This window comes from Larus michahellis, chromosome 4, assembly GCF_964199755.1.
Source record: "Larus michahellis chromosome 4, bLarMic1.1, whole genome shotgun sequence".
Lineage (NCBI taxonomy): Eukaryota > Metazoa > Chordata > Aves > Charadriiformes > Laridae > Larus > Larus michahellis.
This window is the reverse complement of record NC_133899.1, coordinates 7557362-7571242: the sequence shown is the minus strand read 5'-3', so window position 1 is coordinate 7571242 and position 13881 is coordinate 7557362. Positions and strand designations below refer to the sequence as shown.

General features: G+C 40.8%; 1 protein-coding gene across 2 annotated transcripts in view; it reads right to left on the bottom strand.

Moving 5' to 3' along the window:
* Nucleotides 1-13208, bottom strand: part of ADAMTS18 (ADAM metallopeptidase with thrombospondin type 1 motif 18) — a 79246-nt gene extending 66038 nt beyond the window's left edge. Inside the window, exons 1-3 of one of the 2 annotated variants that reach the window (XM_074582875.1) lie at nt 12863-13208; nt 12612-12690; nt 10419-10735 (exon numbers count right to left, since the gene is read on the bottom strand). In XM_074582875.1, coding sequence (XP_074438976.1) covers nt 10419-10735; nt 12612-12690; nt 12863-12964 — 498 coding nt within the window. In that variant the 5' untranslated portion in view covers nt 12965-13208. Of the gene's footprint in view, nt 1-10418; nt 10736-12611; nt 12787-12862 lie in introns of those variants that run through there. The other variant, XM_074582872.1, reaches the window with a different exon arrangement.
* Between the last annotated feature and the right edge of the window lie 673 nt (nt 13209-13881).

Below are 13881 nucleotides of genomic sequence, written 5' to 3'. Positions count from 1 at the left end.
GCCTCCTACAGGTGCTCCCACGATGACAAGTGACAATATCATTGCACATTTTGGTAGAACAAAAACTATGAAGTCCATCTCCTGTCTAATAAGGGAAACAAGCCTCAAAAGCTACTTTCTTACTCCCAATGCCAGATTTGACTTTATCAGGACTTGATCGGGATTAGACCACATAACCTCTTTATATTTACTCTTGACTGCATATTTTTTGGTGGCTTTGTGCTTCTTTTACTCCTTCATTGTCATAATACTCTGGCAGCATAGCAGAATGAAAACAATTAGTACACTGAAACATAGCTGGCAGCTGCAGGCACCAGATGTGAAGCACTTCAGTGTATTTTCTAGCAGGAGTAGCAGCAGCTGGTTCTCTGGGAAACTGCCTGAACTCCTGCCTCATTTCACTCCTGGCTGTTACCAGTCCGACTGGTCCATGAGAACCGCGTAGGGTCAGTCTGCAGATGGGTTTCTTTGCCCTTCAAATAGGCCGTTTTCCTCCCTCTCACTTCTGATTCAGTGAAATCTGATTATACAGCACCACCTTGGATTATTTACAAGATATGTTTTGGGGTCTGCCAGAAGAAATGGACATGCTTCACTTTCTTGATGAGTCAGTGGTCATTTTCCATTTGCAAAACATCTTTCTAAACCAGGTAGTAATTGTAGTAATGTTTCCCACAGAAACGGTGTGCCCTCTTGACTCAAGGGCCCAGGTGATGTAGGTAGGAAGAAAACTCTCCTGAAGCCAGGTTCTGATCCAAAGCACTCAGCATAAAACTTTTTACTTGCTATAAGCTTTAGATGATGCCCATAAACCAGCAAATACCTGTCAATAAGAGTGGAAGATCTTGTGCTGCAGGAATCAGCAGACATCAGCTGCTCACTTATGTCTCAGCCTGGAAACTGTCCTTTCTCTGCACCCTTGCTTAAGCTTTTACTGCTAGAAGCAGGATAACAATCTGATCATCAGTATATGATGTTGGGTGTGTAAAAAATATCCATATGGCCTTCAGCGTGGCTTCCAGCATGAAGAGAAGCCAGCACACAGAGGAAAAAAACCTGGGGGCTGGGAACACTGGTGTGGTAGGCTGGTCTCTACAGTGATTTCACAGACATCCATTGCATAAAACATAAGGTAGAGCGGACTATAGGGAATGATACTTTGTCAGAAAAAGTAGCGAAAAAGTAGCAAAAAAGTGCAAAAGTGACAGAAACGTTTTTCTTGTCCATCCTGTAATCATCCATAGTAGGCTGCCAAAAATTCATCTTGGACCTAGCCCAAGATCAGTATTTTAACCTTTAATTTATACTTGCATCTAACAAAACAAATGGCATAACTTTCCATCAAGTGTTAACAAGAAATGAAAGTGGGTAGCCACATTTTTAGAAAAGTTGAAACTTTCTTCTCCAACACTGTGTTACAGCATTTATACCTGTCCCTTACCATGACCAGCTTATACTTTAATTACAATATTGACTTGAAATATTTCTTGAGGTTTAGTGTAGCCTAATTTTAAGACATACTGTTTTGATGACTTCTTCCTAAAAAAAGAATGAGTGTGTGGCATAAGACAAGCCTGCTCAAGGTACAATTATTTTTAAATGTTCACTCTCTCTGCTGAAGTGCAATAATTTGCATGAAGAAAAAGCAAATCTGTTTTTAATTTCATGATTTAAAATAAACTAATTATATTCTGGTGTTACATAAATTTTATATCTCATGGCAAAGAAACTGCAGATCTGAAGAGTAATCCATGTTTCATTAGTTTGTGTATTCTGCCACAGAATATAATATTACGTTCTTAAATTAGTTGGAAGCCACACTGTGCTGCAGAGTATAAAAACAAAAGTGAGGGCTCAAGCTAGGTCAACCATATTTTGTATAGGTCCATTAAAAATCTCATTCCATTAATATTAATAAAGATGTTGAGACACAAAAGTCCTTCAATTAACATATATTAGGCAGGCAGGCACAAGCATTCAAGTGATCCCACTGTGAACAGCAAGAATCCAGTCCTCAAAGAATAAAGCCGTGAGTGTGCTGTGTACATAGTGGGGCACCTAGAAATGCTAATGCCACAGAAGAGTGAAAAGGCAACGCCCCATTGTCTATGCAAGTAAATATCACTTTATTGCCTCAGCTTCCTCTTCTATTAAGTCGGTTTGAGCTGGGCCTTGTTATTCCAGTAAGAATAACTTCAAGACCTATTATCTTTGCCATCAAGCTTTTTTCTTTTCCTATTTTTTGGCAGGAACTAGCTGGGCAGCCACATATGAGATTTAGGCAAAGGATTTTCATCTGACTATACAACTTGTTTGTAGATTTCCCTAGCTTATGAACTAACGTTGTAAAAAAGAAATTAACTTGCATGTTCCAGAAATTACTCTGGACAATAATGGTTCCCACGGTACTGAGCTTCGACCATCAAGACTCATTCACTTGCATATGACCTGATTATTTGACATTTCTTCACCCTCATTCTTAGTGACTTCCGAGCATGATAAACAACAAAAGGTTACTGATGTCAACCTATTATGAGCGAGGATGCTGTTCTCCTCTAACACACAGTAAAGCCAGTACTGAAGCTTAATTAATACATGCTTGTAAATGTGCTGAGTTGCAAGGCATTATGATTTCAGGTTTCTTCTGTAAATGTTTACCTCGAAGCTTTAGTCTATGCTCTACTGTCTCAACCAAAGATAAATTCTGCTTCCATCAGCTATTCACATAGCTGGTCAAATCACTGTCAGAGCAAATCAATAGCAAATTCCTTTAGCATACTGTAATTTATGGTAGACCTGCAGCAACAGAATTGGGATTAAAACAGGATAAGAAAAGGCAAGAAAAAACCAACATTTCTGCTCCCAGTGACATGATCAAAAAGACAGAGGAAAGCCTTGTTTGTAATGTAATTATCCATTAAAGTTCAATTCAGATACCATTTAAGAGCTAGTCGGAGCCTTCCTAACCCAAAATGAGTGGTTTTTAGAAAAAAGATACTGAAGTCTGAGTTTCAGCTGATAAAACTCACTGTAGGTTCACTGCCAGCTCTCACTGCAGAGATAACTAAGTTTAACCCCTCTCCTGCCAGCTCACCGAGAGAAGACCATTACACAGTGAAGCACCCGGAGCTAACAGCTTCTCTATGTCATCAGGAGTCAAGTCAAAGGGAACGCTTCTGATGACTAAAAAGGCTGCTGACTTTAATGGGGCTGCTGTCAGGTTATTACTGGACACTGCAACTTCCAAAAGGAGAAAGCAGGTATTTTCTAGAAAATCCCTAGAGAGCTATATATCTGTAAGACAACAACATTACTTGTGTTCGGGAGAGAATGAAATCAGATGCAAACAGCTCTGAAATTGTCTTAAAGAATCAAACAATACTTTATTGGGCATCACAGCTTTGGATGCCTTTGTCTAGCATGGCCCCTGCTTTTAGCTTGCCCCGCTCCATGGACAGCAAATTTCAAAACCACAGACATTGAAAACAGTCTTTAGACCTCCATCCTTCTCTCGCTGTTTGCAGTACTGGACAGCAGTCCCAGTGAGCAATCTACCATCTCTTTCAAATAGTACAGGACGTGCTCTACATCAGAAACACAAACCCTGCCATAAAAAGTTGCAAATTAGAAAACATTATCTTAAATACCTTGTAGACTTAAACATGACAAAAAAACCCCATAGGTGCCAAAATGACTGAGGGACTAATAGAGTTGGTAACAAACTCCCAGTGACCATCCAGACTGGTTATGACTGGGCAGCCTACATTGAATCAAAGTCAAGTTCCCAACTGAGTCCAAGCGTGCAAATCACAAAGCTGTCATCATAATCAGGGCACTCGTTTTGCCAAGAGGCTGGGTAGGGAGTAAGCTTGGGAAAAAACTGTTTAAAAACCAGTTTTGATACCATTGTTTGCTCAAATTAAGTGGTCTCTGCAGCAGGGCCAGGGCACAACCAAGGTACTCCTATGCTTTCCACTCACTCTACTGCTGCGTGTCAAGTACACAGCTCTAGGAGTGGGCTGCTTGAGTTGGGCTGGAACTACAGCTTCACAGACTGTCATTGTGTTTTGGGTAAACAAAAGCCTTTACAGTCCAGGTCTGCAAACCTGGTATCTTCCTCAAACACTTCTGAAGTGCAGGAAGAAGGGGGAAAAGACAGAAATAAAACCTTGTTTAGGTTAATTATTAGTGACAGAAAGCTGCTATTAGCTATTTGAATCTGCCTCTAAAAAGAGAAACATTTTAGATGTTCAGCAGTTCACAGCTGTGCAGAAGAGAATATGTTGCATTTCAGCAGCAGAGATGGCATGGTCTAAATGAAAATAGTGGCGCTTAAAATAAAAATCCTCATTTACATCAAAGACATCCTGTTATGAAGAGGTCAAGTCTGTGCAGACAGGTCATCCTTTCCTGACCCGCATGAGGGCATTTGACTATAAGCTTCTCTCTAATGGACTAGGGAAACTGTGGGAACTAAGCTTTTTGGAAAGACTTTGCTGCAGCAAGAAAAATGCTGATGTTTCAAGTATAGACAGAGTCTACTAATTCCTTTAGAAATTATGATAAGACTGCTGCTCAACAGGAAAGGCCAGGATGAAGTATCTATGTACAAATGGTTGGCTCCCTGTTTCTGGAACTGCTTTAAGGGTGCAAGCAGTGGTGCTTGTAACAGCCTGAAGTTTGATCTGAAATACACTGACAAACAATACTTTTAAAATATAGTTTTTAATATAAAACCTGGAAGAAATGCAACCTCTCTTACTTTTCCAGTCCAGCGGAAGCAGATTATTTCTCTATCATTAATCCTCTTTAATTCCATTTCTTAAGCATCAGGAATCAGTTGGGTAAAAATGCCTGGAATAATACTGGTTTTGTCTTGCAGAGATAAAGCCAGAGTTAAACAGAAAGCTTATCAGACAGATATGGAGAAGGGCAATCAATAATCTAATCACACAATTCATTCCCCATCAGCAGTCAATTCAAGGCTGAGACCAGAAACAGTGTATTGTATCTCTCTAGCATAATTTAAAATGTCTTCAAGAGTATGGCTTCTTCTTGTTGTCACCTCATTTTTCTGTAAAGGTTTTTCTTATTTTTATCTTTACCTTATCATGGACTGAATAATGGCAAAGCGTCCGTCAAAATGGTGGACTAAATGATGATCCTGTAAAACACGGTTTGCATTTTATAAAGGATGGAGATGTAACAGTGTGTGAATATAATGAAAGTCAAACAACTTGTATGCCAGATGCTGATCATGTTGTGCTGGTATAATGGCAGAAAATATAGGATTTGTATATTGACTTGTGGATCGACTAAAAATAGTTTTGAGAATGAGTCAAATCGTTGATTCTGTACTTAGTTTCTCTTCAAGGTCCCACTGGGACAAATTTTGTCCTATTTTTACAGCTGTAGGTTTCTAAAGGAACCTCATTGCGAACAGCAATTATTTTGTACTTTTACCAGCAGTCTGGCTCACTGATTTTGATGGGAGTTTGTCTGCATAAGAACCTTGGGATTTGTCTCAACATATTTAATTGGACTTAAAGTGTGAGCTCTAGGAATAAGAGGCTGTTGTTAGCATGAACTTAAATAATGCTAATACAGGGTGCAATTAAACGACTACAAAGAATGGGTACATGAGTTGCCTTGCCTGCCTGCCTCTTAGGTGGCCAGACTGCATTAAGCAGCTTTAATTTTGTGGCTTCTTTGATACTTTGAGCAAAGTCCTGCCCTCAGACATGCACACACAACTTCCATTGAATTAATACACCTCCTGTTTATCTCTCAGTGCTACATCTAACCCTTTCTCCAGTCGTAGACTCCTCTGACAGCTCGGTGAGTGTAACATGATTCATCCTCCCCTCCTCTTTCTCTTCCCTTGACTAGACACTAACAAACATAGCAGAACTTGAGACAAGCGAAAGAGGCCCCTTATAATGAAAGATTCAATCACGTCTTACCAAAAACAAAGGAGGGCACTAGCTAGTGCATGAAGCTGACTCCACTCTTCTAATTGAGGTACATAAATAGAAGGGAGAGAATGGCCCACATTCACCTCTAGTGTAAGCAGGTGCAGCATCCTAGGCCTCCATGCTAGTGCATCTGCTTAGGGCTGAATTTGGCCCAAACAGTAAAACTGCATATCATACAGTTTTAAAGGACCTGATCTGTTCCACTGAATTGCACTGATTTTCTCCCTGACCCAAAATACACACGCATGTTTCCTCTGCGATGTAACGGTAGGAGAGTTCCTGTATGTTGTACGTATGTTTCTTTCCTCTGGGTGCATGTTTTGTACTCGCTATATACTCTCACTTGTCTCCTCCACCAAATAGCAGCAAATGCCATATAATAAACTACTTATTCATTACATTCATTATTTTCTATGTTGTGTATTGGACTGTAGCGTAAACTTGTTTGACTTTGTAAGAGAGAGTTCGTGTTCACAAGGGAAACGTGACTTCTGTCCAGTTCTGTAGAACACAACTGGACTACTGACAACTCTGGGGTTCTCTTGTATCCTGCCCTGATTTACTGTGTGACTGCAAACAACTCACTTTATACAAGAGATTATGTATACACAGTCCTAACATAAACAGCCCATAAGGAGACAGAAAGGAGACAAAACCTAGCATATAAAGAGAGACAAACAACACCCAGTTTACACATCGACTAGGTATACAGTAGTAAGGCTTTTAGAGACAATATCATCATGAAAGGGGAGTTAAAGATTGTGACCCTACAAGAGATATGTTTTTTAATGCAGATGAGATAGCAAAACATGTGGATGAGGCAAGAGGAATGAGGTAGGAATACAGATACAGCCACAGTCCTAAAAAACAGTTTCTTATTCTAACAGTAGCCAGCACCATCTCCTTCAGAAAAACTGAAAGCCCCTGCATTCTGTGGATTTGGCATAGTCTGCCTCCAATTCAATAGCCAAAGGCAATTATAAGTAATAAAATATTACTAAATAATAATAGTAATAAAAACATAGTTTAGAAAAAAATTTAATTTGGGAAGAATGAACAGCTTGAATTGGAGAACATAAACAGAGGATGAAGCAGCAAGACAAACCAATGGCCTGGATATATCAATTGGGAGAGCACAAGGGATTGAAGGAAACTCCAAGAAGTCATGCTGGAATAACAGAAGAGTTTTATTAGAAGTAATAATGAATATCAGAGGAGAAAGGAGTTCAAAATTTTGCATTCATTTCTATTTGGGCCACATGAAGATGATGTCAAAGAGAGAAACTAGCTTTGTATTTGCTAACATTAATGAACTCATTGACCCAAAGTTGTAAGAGTTTAAAAAAATACCTCTGAGAGTGAGAATGTGTTAACAAAATACATGAAAATGAAAAAAAAAAAATGATCACAACTTCTTTGGAGGGAATGTATCATATTCTCCACAGATAGTCCAGAACACATTTTTCTGAACATAAACAAAGTACATCCACCTTTTGAACACTTGTGATAAAATGACTGAGCAAATCCATGTGATGTAAGCCTGAATTTTAATAAATCTGTCATACTCTTTTATCGTTAAGTAAGTATGATGCTGGTACTCAATGCCTGGTGGTGAAATAGACAGTTAGGAAGATCTAAACGAGATTTCTTGCATACACGTTAATTTAATTTAAAAAAAAAATAAAAATCATAGCTTTCTTGCTGCATAACAGATGCTCCAGCAAGTAAAGGATGCCGACTGAAGCAGGAAAGGGCAGAAGAGAGAAGAAAACAAGTTTCCTGTTAAAAATCAAAGCACCTAAACACTTTGGTGGTGAAAAGGCAAGAAACAGTACTGAGAGTAAACCTGCACACATTCTCCTAAAATGCCAGGATCATAAAAAGATCATAGATCCAGTTTTGCCTTGCAACACATCAAGAAAATTGTGTTGACTGATGGAAACGCTTGGTCTCAAAACAACAAATCAGCATAAAGAAGTGGGGCCTTACTGTTAACTAAGCTATTAAAACTTGACTAAGATACACACATCCCTTAATAGATCTATACCAAAGCAACAAACTCTTGCTCCTTTCCAGTGTTAAGTTAAGGTCATCCTGCCTAACAAACCATTTCATATAGACCCTCTCAAAAGTCTACTCTGCAGGCAACGGCAGATAACAGACAGCTGAATGACTGAATACTCTAGGTCATCCAAAAAATTAGATCAAAGAGTCCCCGTAGTCTATTGAAATGCAATTGCTTCCAAATCACATTGTGGTGTTCCAGGCTTGAAAGAATGGGTCACTGCAGTTTTATTGTAGAGAAGCTATTGCTAATGAAAGGAACAATGGAAAGATTAGTGCTACCAACCATATAGAAGAAACAACACTTTCGGTTTAATTGCAGTGAACAAAGCAAATAGGAAAGAAGGGCAACCAAGTGACAAAAGTAGTTGGCGCAAAGAGGATATAGAAGCTATTCACAAGGTTCTCTTGATCAGGGCACAGCGTCCAGACTTAACATATGATTACTGAATTTGGATCACAGTAAAAATGACGTGGTTGTCATTACAGACAGCTGACGACACATTTTGAAGAAGGCAGACTGAGAGACTAAGAATCCTGTTGATAATTTGCCTGGGACACATTAGGTGCGCTGAAATTAATAAATGGATAGAAAGGAACAACTATACTTTATTTGTGATAGCTACTCTGCAGGAGATTATTATTCGTAAAGATCTACTTCATTTACCAGTTTAAAGTAACAATTTAAGGTGAAATCTATTGAACCTTGGAACTGATTAAGGAAAGAGAGAGATTCTAATTGGTGATAATCTCGGTACTGAAAAAGGTTCTGCCATAATAAATTTGTTCATGCCACAATATTTATTCTCTTTTGATCAGTTTCTGGATCTTGTCTAAGTGAAGCTTACCAGTCATAACAATCTCTATGTCGAGACAGTGGTAAAAGATCCATTTCAGTCTCAGTTAAGATCACCACATTCTGTTTCTCTGTGACCTAAGGCAGACTTGAACCTTCCTTCTCCAGACAAGACTTGACAAGCCCAGCTTCACTTAGCTCATAAAGCATGTTAAAAAACAAAACGTGACCAAACAGGGGTGATCACCCAAAGTGTAACTGTTGTGTGTAGGTAGAGCATTTCTCTTAGAGGAAACAACAAACTGCAATAAGTGAAAACAGGGCTTTTTTTCTGAATAAATATGGTAAAAGCTAGCAGTTGTGAAAACGGAGCTTCCACAGAAAAAACTAAGCACATTCAGCACTCCAAACACAACTTAAAACACAAAGGAAAACTTCATTCCAGTTCCTGGCACCTGCTCCAAAGTCGCATTTGCAACTGTTCAAATGAACTATAAGATACTAATTCCTCTAATTTGCTGAGAAAAAAAGTAGGGCATTCAAAATATAATCCAGACTACTTCAATCAGTTATCAGTATTCATCAGCCCTTCCTAATGAACAGTCTTCTTAAATCACTGATTACTGTTTCAAAGGAAACACTGGGTGTCTCAAGTGCTCCTTTTTTAGTCCCATCACAGAGTTTAACAGCCCTTATGGACAAGTACCTTTGCAAAACAGATTTCTAGAGGGTGACCCAACATATCCTCTGGACCTCAGTCGACCACAAAGCATACAGAAAGCTTCATATACCTAACACTATTAAATGTCACTGCTTTAATCTGCATCCATAGGAGATTGCTTTGCAAGTGCAAGGGCTTAAACCTAAAAAAACATAAATAACTATTAATTCTGTAGATTATTCTTCTGAATTGCATCAGTAAAGACTTCTCTGCAGGCAATGTGCACTGTCAAACTTATTTGGAAAAAAATCATTTACGAGTAATAATTTTTCATTATCTTGGAGGACAGCCATAAATGGAAAATATGCAATGATAATATTTAACACATTCATAAGAGATAAACTAATCAAGACTTATAAATGCGAATAAGGCTGGAAATGTCAAAGGAAACAAAGGGAAATTGGTTCATAACTCCTGCTGAGCTAGGAAATTCACCCTTCCTTAAAGCAATTGACAAACCTAGGTATAATATTTTTTTTCTCACAAGCTTATGGATTGATTTTGGGTTTTACTTATAGTAGTTCACAAAGGCAGGAAGAGTATTTACTTAAGATCAAGCAAAAATGTACAAACTATCACAAACTACAAAAAATGAAAAGTGCTACGGGATAATTACTACGACTACCAGCCAGGCTTCTGGTTTTTTTTCCTGAAAGACTGTGATCAAAAAATACAAAGGGTCTGATGCAGTGCATTGGCCATAGCTAAACTTCTTCCGTTAAATGCAATAGCAACTAGTGGTATTAGGAAAATCACCAAATGGTGTATGGTATCCTGAATATTATATGAATTACATATCTTTAGCTACTATTCCACATATGACAATACTTTTAATGCTGATTTGTTTTAAATAAACACTTACCAAGCCTACACATGTAGATATGGCTACCGAAGAGGTGCTATCATTCCTTATAAATCCCTGGTAGAAGCACTGCTCAATGTCATGTTCCTGAGAATTTGAGACTCCATCTTTCCCAAGTACCTGGACAATGAAACTGTTGCTTAAAATGGTCGAGGGTTTAAGTTCTAAGTGAAGTTCCTGTCCAAATGCTGAAAATTTGTAGTGCAAGGAACTCTTTGAACTCTGAGTTGATCTCTTTCTCCTAGTACTGTGCAAAACATCATGTGAAATGTACGATCCACTGGAATCCACTTTGACAGGTGTCACAAATACATAATCTGTAACAATAGAAAGTTAGCCATCAGCTTTTGTATCCAACAAATAGGGTAAGTGTCATTCTAACACGGTAAGCATCAGGCTTTCCCTATGGCACGAAGCATTCCCCCATTCAGGGAACGGCCCGAAAGCTCTGCAGGCTATGTGTGTATAGGCTTGACTGCATAAACTGTCCCCTGTAAATCACACAGGCTCTCAAACAGTGTTTGTTTCCTTTCTGCCCCACTGAGAGGTACAGAGTAACTAGCATAGCTGTGAACATTCCCACAATCACTCTTCTGAAGACATTTGTCATCACCAGCAGATCTGTAGACTTTCCCCTCCCCCTGTATTAATTGCTGTCAAATGTGAAGGCCGCTCTGGTTTGAGAGGTTTTTTCCTTCCCTAAGAATGCAGCAAATATTATATCACTGTAGGGGCAACCATGACTGAGACTTTGTAGAACTGTACCACTTGTTCAAATGGATTAAAGGATTAATTTATTAATGCCTTAACTGAGTGAGACCTCATCTCTTTGTAGTGACTTGATTAGACTGGGTTTCAAATTGTAACTGACCTTCAGCAGAAAGAGATTACATCCTACCTAATAACCTTTAGTCAGCCATTGCTAATTGCATGTCAAAGAAGTTTACTGTTTTAGATAAAATATGTGAAAAATTACGAAACCATTTGTGAGGAGACAACTAGGATCTACTCACAGCCACCTAAGAAGTGAAAAAATAGAGGCCAAGATTCAGCTAGCTGCCTAGGCAGGTGACCAGCTTGAAGTACATCACCATTGCTGTTGATGTAGCCAAACAGGGATCACGTGTATCCTGGAAGCTGGGTCTGAATTTTAGTTTGCTGAACTAGGACCTCTGTAGCTATTCCTGGTTATATGAGTAATTATGCTGAATAGATTGCTTCCCAATCCCCTTGCATTTTTGAGCTGTATTTCTCTGTGAATACTTTAAAATGTCCATGCACTTGACAGTAAAACAAGCCGCTTCTCTTCCTAAATTGAAATAACACCATTAAAAAGTAGAAAACACGCTCCTGCTTGTGTTGTAACAGATGTTGCAAAAACTATCAGTCTCTTTGCCTGAATAGACTTTATTGGACACACATTAAGCTGAAAACATAACCACCATTAGGTTGTTTTTCCTTAGACAGTGGAAACAATACATCAAGAACTTTCACTTTCCTCGAGTGGTGTTAATCAACGGCAGAAGTTGAGGACACTAAGCAGGCTGGTAGCCAAAAAATGCATGCAGCTGCTGGAAGAGGGAATCCCCCAGTGATCAGAGGATAGGGTGCAAGAGGGCTTTCCTTTCCGCACCCTGGTGTGGTTCTCTATTGTACTTTGTTCCCACTCACACCCAATAAAAAGCATATACTGCACTTCAAACTTCCCAAAGTCATCAGCATCTAAGTGTTAGTCTCTGCAACCTGGGAACAAAAAGCTCCTGAGCTCTCACTCACCAAGTCCTTTCTTTCCAAGTTTGTTTTCCCTTATCCTGCATTGCACAGCTTCTTCCACTCTCCCACCCAAATCTTTTCATTACTTTTGTCTCATTGCTTCCATAACAGACACCGGAGGTTTTGTTGTTGTGGCTACGTACACATTCATCTTTCTAATTGCACATGTAAATGTGGATGTATTTACCATCTCATTCATTTGCTTCGCCGTTACATGTTGTTCCTTTTAGCTTTTGCACACAGGGCTTAACAAATTAATCTCTGCCCATGGTTAGCTATCTCACAGCAGCCAACTCGCTTTCACTTTATGTTCCCCGAACACTGTGGCTTCTTCCCTTTAAATGCTCAGTCCACCAAGAAAAAAAAAAAAGCATCCATGCAAATGCTCATATACACAGACACAGAAAGAGCTATACAAACCATGATTCAATTCACTGATGCTGTCGCTGGTTAAAGCTGCTGCATGAGACATGCAACAGAGGCAGCACAGCTGAAGGGTCTGCAAGAGAACAAAAAAAAAAAAAAAAAAAAAAAAAAAAAGAGAGAGAGAAAAGGACTATTGGGCGAGATTTACTTGACAAGGGGAGGCAGAAAGACAAGGCACCAGAAACTGCAGTAACCTGGTATGAAAGCACACTAGGCGACTGCAAAAGAAAGTGCTCTCGACCTGCCTTTACAGTGCTTCCAAGCCACGGGAGAGCCGGGAATTGCATGGAGCTGCCGCCGAGAATCGCAACAGGTACAGTCCAGACGACAAGCAGGAGACAGTCCATGTTCCGCCGCGCACCTGGCCGTGCTACCTGCTCCCCGGAGCGTGCGGCGGCCGAGCCCGGATCCCCCGCATGGTCACCTGGGCTCTGCCCCGCAGCAGCGGCCGCGCCGGCCTGCCCGCAACACCGCGCCCCCGCCCTGCGCGGCGGCGGAGCCCATGGAGCGGCGCCCAGGTGAGCGCGCCCTCGCCGCCGCCGCGCACGCTTTAAGCCGCCGCCGCCGCCGCGGGGCAGCGCTGCCTCCGGCGCCGCGTCTCGGCGCGGCCGCCGCCCGGGGGGCGACGCGGAGCGGAGCGGGCGGGACCAATGGGGAGGCGGCGGCGGGGCCGGGCCGGGCTGGGGCCGGGGCTGGCGGGGAGGCACCTGGGAAAGGGGGTGGCGTGCGGCCCCCCCCGGAGCTCGGGGGAAGCGAGGAAGCGGCAGCGCCGGGGCACCCGGCACACCTGTGGCCATCTGCAGAGATGGGGGGGCTCCAGTGGGGCAGAAGGGGGGCCGAGATGGGGGGCCGACACATGGGGCTTCATCAAAAGGACCAGAGCTCTCATGATGATGCCGGGAGAAGCGGAGTCAGGTATCAGCCATTCAGCTTCCAAAGGACCATTCACTTGGACAGAATATGTTGTTATTTTCTATTATTTTTAAAGGTAGCTTCATGGGAAAACAAACAAACAAACAAAAGAATCAAACAAAGATTATGTTGCCTGGGAAGAAGATACAGCTTTGATAGCCAAGACCAGTTACACTGATGTCCATAAAGGAGCTGACGTTCACACCATGGCTTACATGCATTGAGCCAAATGCAGCACCAGGTTCTGGTCTGGACTAATCTAGTCCATGCTATTTGGGTTACACTTTCCCTTCTACAGAAAACTTCAGTAAAGGACCAAAGACCTAAATAACCTGAAAGGAAATTGAAGTAT